Raw genomic sequence first — 16,313 nt, 5'->3', positions numbered from 1 at the left:
CTCGTGTCTTACCCACCCTGTATTCAAACGTTACTCTTACAACCCATATGAGGTCTGACACCCTCACTGTTACGCGCCGCGCCATCGTATTACATTCAGCATGCCGAGCACAGCGCCATTTCCCCACTACAGCAGCTATCTGTAATTGAATTGCTCATGAGAGTATGATGGATATTCACAATTGTGGCCAGTTTGCTGACTAGGTACACCCCAATGCATAACATCTTTTTATGGATGGTGATGTGGTCCTTCAAGAAATTACAACATGTCAGTAACATATTGTAGTTCACTTCTGGCTGATTAACACCTGAACTCAGTAGATCAATCTCATCTAGCACTTGCAGGCCTATATGGAAAGGTACATCAGACATTTAAATAGATCACTCAGCTGAATCCTGGCCCTGAAGGTTACATTACATATAGCCTGGATGGCTATCCCTCTCGGTTATTACTGACTTCATCTATAATCTATCCCTTTCAGACCATGTACGCACAATCGTGCAGGTTCGTATTTTATTTATGTCTGAGCTTATTTGACGTTTTCTTGGTGCTAGACTGGACTGCAGTCGTTGTGCAGGACACGAAGCATGTACTTCAGTTGTTTTTATTTAGAGCTTGACCACCAAGGGGCAGGAAGAAGAGGTTAAAAATACATTTCATCGGCAAGATGGCTGGAAGCAGTAATGCCTAAAGTATTTATTTACTGCATTCATATTAATCTAGAAGCTTTACTGAATATCAGAATGCAATCAATGAAGTGTGTGTGTAAATTCTTTAGCGAATTGTGAATTTACAACATCGTACGTAATACTTTGAGGTTTTGAATGTTGATATGCACAATTGTGCGGGCTAGGTTTCCTTACAGGCAGTACATGCGGGAGTTCTGTGTGCTGCAACCAAAAGGACTGTGAAAGCAGAACTCGTACTCTACGTAAGAAATGTAATGCATAAGATTTTAATTGTTTCAAAGCGTTCCACACTGTAAAATAGAACATTTGATTACATACATGTGTATATTCAAACGTAGTGAGATGAATTTTAAATTTTTTTTCTTCTTTGTAAATAGTGAATTATGTCCTGACAGGCACAATTGTGTGGGTGCTGTTTTTCAGATGATAGTTCTTATTTTGTAAAATAAACTGTAAACACGTGTATTTAAGAGCATTTTAGTAAGTTTTTGACGTACAAACAAAAATTCACACCTCCACTTTTCTTTCAGGTCCGAAAGGGCTAAACCAAGTCAAACAGGACTTGTGCAGGGGAAAAAATAATATCAAAGATAAGATAATGATTGTTTTCCGAAGTTGTATTTCCTCCACTTCCCCTTCTACCACTTAAAAGCTAAAAAACAACAACAACAACAACAACTGGCATTTACATTCTTGCCAGAACTCCGTTCCCAACAGCTGCAAATTTATGGTATGGCAGTGCGTGAATATCCTGAATATTATGAGCACATGAAACCTATAGTAATAATAGCTGTAGTAACATAGGGCACCTAGAAAATATTTTCCTTTATGTCACTAAATTTAACATACAACAGCACCATGATAACACAAATCAAATACAACCTTCCCAAGTGTCAAGTGGTGATTATTATTATTATTATTATTATTATTATTATTATTATTATTATTATTATTATTATTATTATTATTATTATTATTATTACAATGCCTGCGACTCAGACGAAGGACACAAAGAGCACGACATAACGATGAAGCTCTCTCAGTAGAGTATAAGACTATGAAGAAAAGACTACGAAATACAATTAAAAAGAGTAAAGCCGACAAGTGGTGGGAAATGTCTAAGGAAGTGGATGAAAATCCATGGGGATTAGGGTATAAAATTGTCATGAAGAAATTCGGGACGCTACCAAGCCCTACCATGGATCCACGCACCATGGAAGAAATAGTACACATACTATTCCCTGATCATGCAGAGAGGATTGATGATGAGGCCGAGAAAGAACTAGATAATGTACCACCTTTTACAACTGAAGAATTGATAACAGCAGTTAATTCCCTTAGAAATAAGAAAGCCCCTGGACCAGATGGTATTCCAGCAGAAGTACTAAAGGTGGCAGTCGAATTATGTCTTCAACTGTTGCTGAGAATGTATAATCATTGTTTGAAAGCAGGAATTTTTAGCTTTCGTTGGAAGATAGCTAGATTGGTTCTGATCAGTAATGGGAAAACTGGGGGTTACAGACCTCTATGTATGCTGGACACTGCCGGGAAAGGTTTAGAGAAGCTCCTATAACCGAGAATACTAGCAGCAGTCCGATTAGCTGGCGACCTATCTGACCAACAACATGGATTTCGCAGAGGTCACTCAACACTAGATGCTGTGAAGGAAGTGGTGAAGACAGCAGAATGAGCTCAAATGGGTAATCATTACTCTAGGAAGCTGACGCTTCTTGTGACTCTAGATGTTAAAAATGCCTTCAACTCGGCAAGATGGAGTGATATTTTGGAAGCTCTAGAAGAAACTTTCAAGCTACCAGAATATCTCACGTATATACTGCGAGACTATTTGAATGACCGTACATTGTTATACGACATGGAAGATGGTCAGAGAAGAAAACAGCTCACAGCTGGTGCAGCGCAAGGCTCAATTCTCGGACCACACCTTTGGAATATCATGTATGATGGTTTGTTACGGCTGGAGATGCCAGAAGATGTAAAACTTGTGGGTTATGCTGATGATGTGGCTGCTGTGATAGTAACCCGTAACCTAGAGCTGGCTCAATTTAAATTGAATCAGGTGATGCGACGTGTCAAAGAATGGATGATAAATCACAAGTTAGAACTCGCAGATCATAAAACGGAAATTGTCCTCCTGACGAGGAAAAGGATTAATACTGTTGTACCGATGCAGATCAAACACATAGCCATCGAAACAACTAGGAGCACAAAATATCTTGGTGTAATGCTTGATACTAAGCTTACATATTGGGACCACATCCAACGGGTAACAGATAAGGCAGCGAAAACCATGACTGCACTGAGTAGACTCATGGGAAATATCAAGGGACCGACATCCAGTAAAAGGCGGCTTCTCATGTCGATTGTTCAATCGATACTGCTATATGGTTTGGAAATTTGGGCTGAATTGTTAAAAACTGTGAAATATCGGACAAGAATTGCGGCTGTACAACGGAGAGCAGCTTTACGAATTGCTTGCGCATATCACACGGTATCAGAACCTGCGATTCTAGTAGTAGCAGTAGTAGCTCCTACTGACTTGTTGGCCTTCGAAAGACAAGAAATTTGGCTCACACAAGAAGAGCTAGGAAGGAAAAGGGCAAAGGCTTTGGCTCTTAGTCGCAGAATGCAACGATGGCAAACAAGATGGGAAGATGATTCTAGAGGGAAATGGACGAAAAGACTGATACCTTCTCTGGGCGTATGGGTTGCCCGAAATCATCGTGAAGTGAACTACTATCTCACACAGTTCTTGACAGGTCATGGATACTTCCAAAAATTTCTTCTTAGGCTAGGGCTAGCAACTAGTCCGGTGTGCATATACTGTGGTGATATCGATGACGTATCACATCTTTCTTTGTGTGTGTTCATTGGCTGCCACAAAGAAGATGCTTAGAAGTTATGCACGGAGAATTGATGCCAGAAGGGATCGTGTCAGTAATGCTACGAAGTCGAGAATCTTGGAACCAGGTGGCAGTCTACGTAGAAAATATTCTGCGTCAGAAGAAGAAGGACCTGGACGATTACGACAGACAGTAAAGCAGAAGATGGAAGATGAAGCACAAGATGCATTAAGCACGACATCCGCCCTGAAGTAATGCGAGAGTGGTTTCCGGGGCGGAGATAAACGTTGTGGGAAAAGAGAGTGTGGTTTTTAGTGGGTAAGAATCTCCACACACTTGTTGAGTGCGGACCCTTACAAGCGTCTTATGAAAGATTTTCCACACTCCCTCGCAAAAATTTTTTTTAAAAAATAAAATTTATATATTATTATTATTATTATTATTATTATTATTACTTGTGAGGTATGGCTATGAAGTGTTTACGTCCATTTATTATTATTATTATTATTATTATTATTATTATTATTATTATTATTATTATTATTATCATCATCATTTAAGTAGTTAAGTATGGATGATCATATTATTTGTGAGGTTGTCATGAAACGTGCTGTATATATATTAATATGAGTTTGGTTAATGTACGAACCCATAACTGAATGGATGAAAACCATAACGGTGTAAGTAGCATTTTGGTCATTCAGAGAAGAAGGCATTTAAACATCTCAACACTCATATAAAGAATGCTATTTGTAGTTATACCACCCATCCCTAGAGCGCAGAATATTACCGCTATCACTTGTATCTCTTTGCTGGTGAAAGGATACATCCTCCCAGAGTTACATCCTGCACTTAACTTTTTTTTCTTAATGTCACTTATATCGTTATGGTTTTCATCCATTCAATTAACAGTAGCCTATATAATTTATTGTTACCTATGTATATGATGTATAATCCAAAGTAACATTGTGCAACACACTGTAACATCCAGAATAATGTATCTTTGGCACCAGATGGTTGTAGAAAGTTCTTTACATTATAACCAGGCTATTAGGCACCCTAGAATTTACGAGAAGATATCTTGTGACATATCCTTCTAGAAGCCTGGCCAGGCAACATATATAAAGAGACAGTCTCGATGGTGGAGTGGAGTCATTGTTTAACAGTTGTTCCTGTGAACTCGTGCTTATACTGACATGCTACCACACCAGTCAACTGTTCCAAGATGGCAGTCTTAGTCTACTGAATTTTGTAGTGTTTTGTTTATAATGGCTGTTTATAAGTTTGTGTGTACAGAATTTGTGAAAATAACTTGTAAATTCACAGTGTACACAAGTGATAGCAATTTGTGTGCATCTTTGTGGATACATCAGTATCTATCGTCCAATTTTAGGCTTCTTTCTTAATTCCACTAAATTAATACACATTCCTGATCAGTACTTAAAATAACACATTGAACAAATACCTACAGCTATTCATTCCTGGTCACTCACTGCTTCAAGGTTATGGAATATGATCCTGGTAGATATTAAAAAGTCTTGCTCATCTATTGTTGCGGCCACCAAATTAGGCGGGTCAGAAAAATTACGCTGTTGCCAAGATTGGGTAGCAACTGACGAAGAAATGTCTAACTGAACACATCATTTCGGAGCGCAAGGCAAGTTGTTCTCTCTCAAGCTCCTGATGTTACTTCATACAATGTTTCAAAACAAATTATACTCTTTTTTTTTTTTTTTTTGCTTTACATCACACTGACACAGATAGGTCTTATGGCGACAATGGGATGGGTGAGGGCTAGAAGTTGGAAAGAAGCGGCCGTGGCCTTAATTAAGGTATAGCCCCAGCATTTGCCTGGTGTGAAAATGGGAAACCACAGAAAACCATTTCCAGGGCTGCCGACAGTAGGATTTGAACCCACTATGTCCTGGATGCAAACTCACAGCCGTGCGCCTCTAACCACACGGCTAACTCGCCCGGTACAAATTATACTAAAAGCTTCAGAAAAGACTGCTGCTTTCAGTGGTGTAACTATTTTCCATATAAACAATTTTAAATAATTATTAAAAATAAAATCTTGAACAAGTACATTTAAATCCGTAGAATCACGTATTGAAAATTTCAGTAAGCAGCCAAGTTTTTATATCTTCGGCCAATAAAATTTTGTCTGTGGGAAAAATGTAAAAAAATCACCTGACTTACAATTTTTATCTGAAACATATTTCCGTGAGTCTTGTAGTTTTCCTAGAAAATGGCCCAGAAATCTATCATGTAAATGTCGCTAGCTGAGGCTGTTCGGGGCACGCGCGCCAGCTCAGGCTCCAGGACGCCGTAAATACTTTTGGATTACATATTAATCTGTATAAGTTTTATTACATTATAACTTGAAATATTTGAATACTGTGTATTGTACTGAGTAATATAGAAAAAGAACTACTTTAAAGAATAGGTTTACAATAATTTACAATGAATTAAGAATCTGTTTCTAGCTTCAAGGCAGTCTCATATTTCTTAGTCAATGTCATCACTCATCACACTATCTGTCAAGTCGTCATTTACACTGATGATGAATGGTTCCATTCTTTCGTCCCTTACTATTTCCTTAGCCCAATCGTCTGTTTGAAGATTTTCCGTGCAATTGAAGCACTTTTCCCAATCTGCAGCAGTCACACAGTTGATGGCTTCTGACGTGAGTTTTCTATGTCCTTTATTTTGAATATCTTGTTCCTCTCTGCCACTTCTCTCTTGACTTGAGCCCAAATCAATTCACATTCATATCCATCTTTAACTGCACTTACAGTGCGAGCTAAACAGCTGCATGACAGGGAATGACTCGGGAAAGGTGGCCTGGAGCGGATGGGCTTCAGCTAGACAGCACTGCATGATCAGCGTTGCCAATCCGTGCTCGGAGGTAAGCAACTTTCTACCATCTATCGCTTCGCCGTTCCCATATCTGACGACAGCGCAGTTTTCCTCACCCGCCTAATTTGGTGGCCGCGACAATAGGACATTTAAACCAGCCTACCGTAAATTCCTCCAAAGTACATACAGTTAACTTGAATGAATGTAAAATGTAAGGGTGAATGATGTGTGAATGAAACCAAAAAATACATATTACATTTTAAGTATTTTAAGCTGACCTAATCACGTCCTTACTCTTCTCATTCAAGCCTAGGCACTGTTCCTAGAAGCAGATAACATAGTAACATGGTTTTTTAGTGAACTCATATAGTAACATTCCCTATTTATCCTATAATATTTTTTCATCAATAATAATCTTAATTGCATTAATAATAAATTATAGTATTATATGCTTTACATCCCACAGACTACTTTTACAGTTTTCGGATATGACGAGGTGCCAGAATTTAGTCCCGCAGGAGTTCTTTTATGTGCCAGTAAATTTACTGACACGAGTAATCAAATACCACCGACTGAGCCAGGATCGAACCTGCCAAGTTGGGGTTAGAAGGCCAGCGCCTCAACCATCTGAGCCACTCAGCCTGGCATTCATTGTATTATTGTTACTCCTTATCTGATTTATTCCCCTTATTTCATTAACTGCAATTGATTATAATGATATTTTAAATGAATGCAGTAAAAATCTAAAAATTGTATCTGGTTAAGTATACCAGAGGGCCAAACAAACAAACAAACAAACAAACAAACAAACAAACAAATAAATAAATAAATAAATAAATAAATAAATAAATAAATAAATAAATGAATAAATAAATAAATAAATAAATAAATAAATAAATAAATAAATAAATAAATAAATAAATAAATAATCCAAAACACCAATGCAATCAAAAGGTCCATCAAACAAATCAACATCACCAAAGTCAGAACGGTTTAAAAGTAAATCCCCATGGTCCAGACAAATGTGGGGCTCTTGTGGGATGTAGCAGACTGGTTAACATTACTCATCAATCAAATGGTTAAAGAGGGACGAATGTCAACAGAGGATCACTGTACCCATCTTCAAACCGAAGGGAAGTCCCGTCGAATAAACTAATTATCACCAGATAAATTTTTTTAGTTATATTATTATTATTATTATTATTATTATTATTATTATTATTATTATTAATCACAAACAGTCATATCGGTACACTATTTTATTCCATAACTGGTTTTCAGACTCTAAGGTCCATCCTCAGTGTTAAAACTATTTTCAACATTGAAGTCCACATGAGTGTGTCGTCAAAATGAATTAAAATGAGAAAATAGAGCCCTGTTAAAATCAACATAGGAAGGGCTGGCTGGACCTGGTGCTAAGGCTGGTAGAGCACTGGGTTACTGAGCCCACCTTGGAGAGTTTGATCTTGGCTCAGTTTGGTGTTATTTGAAGGTGCACAAATACAGCAACCTTATGCTGTGCATTTATCAGCATACAAAAGAACTCCTGTTCAACAAAATTCTGGCATTTTGCCATCAATAAAAATATTCAATTAGCTAATGGGATATATAAATCAATAACATTATCCTCAACAACAAACCATAATCTCTTTGAAGAGCCTATAAAAGAAAAAGAAAGGATTGTGACAACGACAATAGCCACTCGGTATGCAGATTTTCGTAACAAATTCAACACACCTGAAAGATAATGTGATACCTAACAACTCATGAAAGACATCAGAAAATACTGAACATTTTTCAGCATCGACGACAAATTGGCGGAAGAGCTGTAGTGTTCTCAAAGATGGACTGATGTTGATTTAAGAAGAAGAAAAAAAAAAGAATGGATCGTAATAGACTGGCAAGAGAACAATACCATACATACCATTCATTTATAATTAAGAAATATTAAAAAAAGTGCTAACCACCACCCAATCAGACTTCTAAGCTATTCAATAAAGAACTTCGAATGCATTTCGGAGAAGGAGATTCACAAAATCATCAACATTCAATCCGGATTTGAGAAGAACTGCAGCACAACTGAAGTAACCCAAGCTCCACATCTCCTTATTGAGAAACAACATGAGAAGAACAAAACGTTCCAGCTCACTTCTTGGTCCATCACTCAACTGAGAGCCACACGACTTGATTTGGCTGGCACTTCGAAAACACAGTATCCCAGAGTACTGTGTCAATGGGGCGCAGTGCCAAGAAGCTACATCCAAGCTGGTGCAGGAACGTCCAGTAACTTAGAAATTATTGCTAGCGTCTAAAAAGGCATGACCATAACACCACTTCTCTTTCTTCTGTTGATGGACACTGCTATCAAAGACATGTACCAAAAGCTGATACCCTACACCAGGCCAACTCTGCCAAGAGATTTCTGCTGGCCTGCCATGAAAATTATATAAATGTTACTATGAGGTTTCTACTCGTTTTCAAATGTCCAACTTGTTGGCTGAATGGTCAGTGTACTGGCCTTCAGTTCAGAGGGTCCCGGGTTCGATTCCCGGCTGGGTCGGGGATTTTAACCTTCATTGGTTAATTCCAATGTCCCGGGGGCTGAGTGTTTGTGCTGTCCCCAACATCCCTGCAACTCATACACCACACATAACACTATCCTCCACCACAATAACACGCAGTTACTTACACATGGCAAATGCCGCCCACCCTCATCAGAGGGTCTGCCTAACAAGGGCTGCACTCGGCTAGAAATAGCCACACAAAATTATTATACTTGTTTTCAAATTAACCACATTGGACAGGTAATTCCTGACAAAACCACAAAGTACTGTGATACTGAACAATCATTTATTAACAACTTGATTCTCGCCATACTCCTAAAATCTATGGTACTGTATACTGACACTCTCTGGCTCACTGCCATGTTTTCCTGCTCCACTGGTTTCAGAACATAAGTGGAGGCTTTTATTTTTGAGTGCGTGTGTGTCTTCAGGACTTACGAAGCACAGGTCAATAAACAGTAATAATAATCTGCTGTAGACGAAAGGATACACAAGATGGAAAGAGGATGCAGTATAATTAGGAATATCTACAATAAAAAGTGTTTATCTAAAAACCTCAAAATACAACACTACAACACAGCAGTCAAACTAGAATGCTTATATGCGAGTGAATGTCTAGTACTGAATTACAAGCTAAATAATCTAGAAGTACTGGAAAGAAAAAAAATATACAAAAAATACTCGGTCCTCTAAGAACTACAGAACTCTCGAAATCAAGAAGTAATGATGAGATATACTGGAACATAGAAAACATAACTGATACAATGCAGAAGAGGCAATTTATATTTTTTGGACATTTATACAGAATGGATGACAACAGGTTAACCAAACATATCTTCAAATATCTTTGGAACAAGAAGTCAACAACAACCTGGATTTATGAAGTCAAGAAATATCTGGACAGAAACAACATAAGGGAAGAAGAAGCAACAGAGAGAGAGAGATTTTTACAAAGAAAGTATTAAAAATGTAAGGATTCCAAGGTCAAGAGGGAAAGAAAACAGGCTCAAGATGGTCCGAAGGAAGGAAGGAAAAGGAGGCAAAGTGAGCAAATGAAGGAGTAACGGAAGAAGAAGGAACAACGAAGGATGAAGCATTGAAATTGTCACATCATCCCTAGAGGACTAACAGAAAAAAGAAAAGAAAAAAAATAATAATCATCATCATCATAAGGCCTCAGTTACCGTGATGCAGACTTCATGAAGTGGTATCATCTAAGCAGCCTGCTCACCAATTACAACATTCCAATTATGCTGTTATCTAGCAGCGAAAGCATAATTCTACTGAAACGGATACTATAGGTGAGTCAGCTTTTAACCCAGGAGAAGGTATGTGCACTCAAAAAGACCAAAGTAGCGACATCAACAAACTTGAAAATCAAGTGGTTTTCTGAAAGATTATCATGTCTTCGTGAGACTTCACCATACTCGGGCATCTGAGATGTTGCCTACCATTAGGAACAGACCTTACTGTTGGCACAGACCACCCCGTCCTAAAGATCACAATTTCAGAAAACAGAAGAAAGTTGAAGAAAAATTTCAAAAGAAGTATTAAATCTTGATAATTCTTGAGGTTGAGTCTATAATGCGCTGCAAAAAGACTGCACCTTACATTCACTCACAGCAATCACATTTCATTGCTGTAGACTGTGTTTATGAATTTTTGCATTTACTTGTTTATTTATGCTTTTCTTGGGAGGGGGTCATTTCTTTTACACTTTGTACAAAGGATTTCTCTTTTATTTAAGCAATAATACATGAGTTTACAACCACATATTTCAAATTAGTATAACAATTCTCTGTATGGTGAGTAATCACAAATCAACCACTAACTGTTACAATACTCCATGAAAGAGAGTTCATTCCAAGTCCTTAGGTGGCACCCCAAACCAAAGTAGCGACATCAACAAACTTGAAAATCAAGTGGTTTTCTGAAAGATTATCATGTCTTCGTGAGACTTCACCATACTCGGGCATCTGAGATGTTGCCTACCATTAGGAACAGACCTTACTGTTGGCACAGACCACCCCGTTCTAAAGATCACAATTTCAGAAAACAGAAGAAAGTTGAAGAAAAATTTCAAAAGAAGTATTAAATCTTGATAATTCTTGAGGTTGAGTCTATAATGCGCTGCAGACAAGTTGAGTGAATTCCGATAGTTGATGCAAACAGCCACTGAATAGTCCGGGCAGTTGCGACCAAGGTTGACGGTGTAGCTGAGAGTCGGTACTTTAAGAATAACACTAACCATGAAGTGACCCCGTGATGTCAGCAGAATGCACAAGCAAATCTTTTCACCTAAACGCTGACAGAAACCAAGCTAGCAGCAGTTTTATTCACTTGTGCCAAATCTCTCGTGCTCTTTCTTAAGAATACAGGACTATAAAGCCAACTGCAAATGGTCCGACTACTAAGCGAGATGGCTGCGTGGTTCAGGCTAAGTACCCCTTAGTTTGCATTTGAGAGTTGGTGAGTTTGGAATGCACTGGCAGCAGCCCTGAGAATGTATTTTGTGGTTTCTCATTCTCACACCAAGTAAATACTGGGGCTGAACTTTGATGTAACGGTCATTCATTTCCCAATTGTCCGACTCGTTGGCTGAATGGTCAGCGTACTGGCCTCTGGTTCAGAGGGTCCCGGGTTTGATTCCTGGCCGGGTCGGGGATTTTAACCTTAACTGGTTAATTCCAATGGGTCGGGGGCTGGGGGTGTGTGGCGTATTCAACATTAGAAATCATCCTAGGTAGGGCCCTCATCTTCACAGATATGCAGGCGCCTAATAGGCCGCCTACTAGAAAAAGACCTGCACCAGGCCTCTCCGGAGGCCATACGCCATTATTATTATTTCCCAATTCAAGCCAAGTCCTATTCCATAGCTGTCATAAAAGATATTTCAGTCAGTGCAGTATAAAACCAACAGCAAACGGCCTGACTGGTGACTGGTGTTGGTTACTGGAATAATATGATTTGGGTTTGTGGACAAAGGTGGAATGAAGGAAACTTTAAGTCTTGTTTTATGGAACTGTCAAGGAGTAACAAATGTTGGCTCAATTGATACATTAAGAAGTAAATATTTCTCAACAGTTAATGATCAACATTTGCTTCAAATCACCCTACAACTTCAATACAAAATAAGCAACCCTTTCTCGAAATGTTGAGAAACTAAAATAATGTACCTATCTTTCTTCTTGAGAAGTTATCTGTTAATTTACTGCCAACTAAGGGCTCTAAAATGATGAACATATATAGTATTCAAAAGTTGCAAGTTTTTTTACCTTTACTTATCGAGGGAGTTGTATTCTTAATTGATTGGAGTACTATAGTAATGACAGCTGGGGTAATCAGAAAACTTAAACATGGATTGATATAGTGATGGAGCATCATCACAGGAACAGCAACTTTCATTATTTCATTGCTCAAGGAGTGTCCTAAGAAACAGAAAGAAAAACATTATTGCAAGTATCAACTACATTACATACACGAACCATAATAATATAGTTTATTGCCATTAGACCACATACAGTTGCAATAGATGATGTTTTTAATTTTTATTTTATTAGCTTCCTAAAAATTATCAATGCTTCCATAGAGACAAAGCATAACAAAGATACAATACATAAGTTACAGTTTCAAAAATATAAATACAGTGGAACCTCGATATCTGGAATCACCTTGGGAGCTAAATTTTATTTTGAGTTATCAAAATTTCAAGATATAGACAATACTGTTTTTTGAGCATGTATAGCACATAACTGAATCATATGTATCTACAGGCTTACACTGAATACATTTTTAACAGTATTTAAAAAATATACAAACAAACTCTGGCATCATTTTAATTATAACCCTTATTATAGTGACTTTTTAGAAGACAGGATACAGTACATACTATACAGTAGTGAAACACGAAACATATCTCCATTCACACCTTTGGAAAAAAAATCTGTTAGTCTCTTCTGTTTGTTACTGTTAACCTTTCCTCTCTTCATGTTGAAATTTCTCATCAATATCACACAGCCAAGATTTGTAAATGGAGCTTGTCATTCATGACTTTGAGGGTTGCTTTCGTACGTTACCAGAAATAAATTCACACCCGAGAAACAACGAGGCTTTGCTGATTTTCGGATCACTAGAAGTGTCAGTTTTTTGGTTCCTGCCATATTAGCTCCAAGCATCACTGTAACCCTTTCTTTACTTGTTAACTGTTCCTCACAAACCATAAATGCCATATTACACAGTTAATGTTGCACAAAATTCGAGTTACAGAGTACTTTTTGCTTCAAGGGAGGAAATGTTTGCTTTGAGAAATCGAGAAATTCATGAAACCGAATTTCAAGTAATAGAGAAATAAATACACATGAAGTATAGGACAAATGGTCGGGAAATTTAAGTTACTTCGAGATACTGAAAATTCGAATAATGGAGGCTTGAGATATCGAGGTTCGACTGTACATCTAAATAGCATTAAACAGAGCACTACATATAAAAGGTTTATATACACTGAAAAGCAAAATGGAAGCATATCATGACACTTTGGGCTGTTTCCATAATGAACAGTAACCATGGAGCTGATTATAACTACCAGTGTTACCTACCTATTAGGAAGGTGCTGACTCTCATATTCGTCCCTTGTAGCATTACTTTCTCTTCAAATTCAGATAGTGAGTAAAAACTGTTTAACATCAGCCTTTTTTTTTAGATATGTTTTGAAGTTACTTAAGGGTATATCCTTCCAATGGGTAGGTAGCTTATTGTATATTTTACTCCCATTATATGTATAATTTTCTTGTACCTTTTTCAACCTAACATGTGGTAAATCTAAATCATTCCTTCTCCGTGCATCACATGAGTATGCATTTCTACGAGATGTCAGATCATCACCAAGAATTTCTTTGATATTAAGGATGGAATAAAATTTGTGTAGTGATGGGAAAATCATTACAGCAAGTTCTTGAAACATAGGCCTGGATGATTCCCTATTGGCCTTGCCTTTTATACATCTTATTGCCTTCTTTTGCTACTTTAACACATCTTGTGCACCTTACATGTAACAGCTTCATTTTTTGATAAAAACCCACATTGACTATAAAATTTACACCTACCACATGGAGAAAACTAAAATTATTGATAAACATGAAGGACGACTTGTGAACGACACCTTTGTAATATTACATGAAAAAATAACTAACGGTCAGAACTTTTTAAATCGCCTTAACTCTCTTGATCTATATATTAAGTTCACACTTGATTCTGAAGTAGATAACAGTTTGAATTATTTAGACTTGAAAGTTACTAGATATAATAAAAACCTATCCTTCAATATTTTTAGAAAACCAATGCGGACCATCAACATGATCAAAAATGATTCCATAATACACCCGGGGAGCTCATAAAAGAGCGGGTTTCTTTGGTATGATATCCCGAGCATTTAATATTCCGCTTTCAGCTCCGGATGTATAAAAAGAAGTTAATATCATATACCGTATAGCATATAACAACGGCTATAATAAAGAATTTGTAGACAGGATTATAAATAAAATAAAAATAAACCCCTCACTACTTTAGCGAAAGAATGGAAAAATGAAGAGAATAAGAAATTTGCCATATTCACATATAATAACAGTAAATTATATAGGATTATGAATCTATTCAAGAGACGTAATTTAAGAATCACTTTTAGGATTAACAACACTAACTCTAAATTATAGCTGCAGTCGCTTACGTGTGGGCAGTATCCAGTATTCAGGAGATAGTGGGTTCGAATCCCACAGTCAGCAGCCCTGAAGATGGCTTTCCGTGGTTACCCATTTTCACACCAAGCTAATGCTGGGGCTGTACCTTAATTAAAGCCACAGACGCTTCCTTCCCACTCCTAGCACTTTCCTGTCCCATCGTCGCCATAAGACCTATCTGTGTCGGTGTGACGTAATGCAACTTGCAAACAAAAATATTTTATAACATCCATTTCATTAATAACAACAATAAATTCCAAATTCGGGTGTATACAAATTGAAATGTGTGAGTTGTTTAATTTTGTATGTCGGTCAGAAAGGAAGAAACTTTGTTACAAGATATCAGGAACATGCCAGTGCTAAGGAATACAATAGATACTTGGCCATGAGTGATCACATGACAGACTACAATCACATTTACAAACATACTGTAGACAATAACCTTAACTTCCTGAAAACTTTTAAAGGTCATTTATTGAACATGAGGAAATTTACATTTATCTAGCCAAGAGGAACAATCCGACGGGTACAATAAACTAGCTTTCTGAGAAGATTAACATCTTATATAAGGAACTGATTAAAGTGAAAGTTAGAAAGAAACATCAAACATTAACGCGTCACATACTCGGCGACATTCAGGTCGCTCCCCCGCCCGGAATAGGCCCTCCCACTTTCCCCTCCACACTCCCCACTTAATGTACCTACTACTTGTTTGAATTCAGATAGCCGGGTTGAGTGGCTTAGACGGTTGAGGTGTTGGCCTTCTGACCCAGCTTGGCAGGTTCGATCCTGGCTCAGTCTCGTGGTATTTGAAGGTGCTCAAATACGTCAGCCTCATGTCGGTAGATTTACTGTCACATAAAAGAACCCCTGCGAGACTAAATTATGGCACCTCAGCAACTCCAAAAACAGTAAAATTAGTTAGTGGGACGTAAAGCAATTAACATTATTATTACTATTATTATTCAAATTCAGACAGACACATACCTCAGCAGAGGTGAATCCTCTTCATCACATCGGGGCCAATAACAAGGAAGTAACGCAATTTAGACCATATATTATTTCATCTTCCATCTCTCTTCACTTATTCTTAGTTTTCTTTTAATATCGGACTGAACATTTTTCAATTCTACAACTAACTTTACAGCTTCGGTCCTGTTTTGGCTTAGAATCCAGAAGCGCTCATTCTTAATGCAATTTGAAGGAATTTCTACCATGGTTCTTAAGGACCCTTTATCAAGAAATATTTTAAATCAAAGGTTTTTACTCACATCAGTGTTCATTTTACGATTTTACAAATGTTAGTTTGTACGAACTTTAGCATCAAGAATTTTATGAACAATTCACATCAATTTTATTGACAATATGACTGGGAACTAAGTTTGCAAATATTTTATTTTAAATGTCCTTGTATATAAAAGTGTATTTTAATTTGTCTTACCCATTTATTAATGTAATTTTATATATGATATATTGTGTGATTTATTCTAGCTGATGATGTCCCGTAGGGGAAGATACATGTTCTGGATTTAATAAGTTATATATATGTATTCAATAGGCAGACCGCTTAAATACAATATTTAAGTCAGACGTCATCACATACTTGCT

General features: G+C 37.4%; 1 protein-coding gene across 4 annotated transcripts in view; it reads right to left on the bottom strand.

The window, feature by feature from the left end:
* Gnpat (dihydroxyacetone phosphate acyltransferase) overlaps nt 1-16,313 on the bottom strand; it is a 358,549-nt gene that overhangs the window by 90,900 nt on the left and 251,336 nt on the right. For all 4 annotated transcript variants that reach the window (XM_068226080.1, XM_067139838.2, XM_068226081.1 and 1 more), the window contains one exon: nt 12,249-12,401. In XM_068226080.1, coding sequence (XP_068082181.1) covers nt 12,249-12,401 — 153 coding nt within the window. The remainder of the gene's footprint in view (nt 1-12,248; nt 12,402-16,313) is intronic.

This window comes from Anabrus simplex, chromosome 2, assembly GCF_040414725.1.
Source record: "Anabrus simplex isolate iqAnaSimp1 chromosome 2, ASM4041472v1, whole genome shotgun sequence".
NCBI classification, from domain to species: Eukaryota; Metazoa; Arthropoda; class Insecta; order Orthoptera; family Tettigoniidae; genus Anabrus; species Anabrus simplex.
This window is presented reverse-complemented; position numbering and strand designations above follow the sequence as displayed.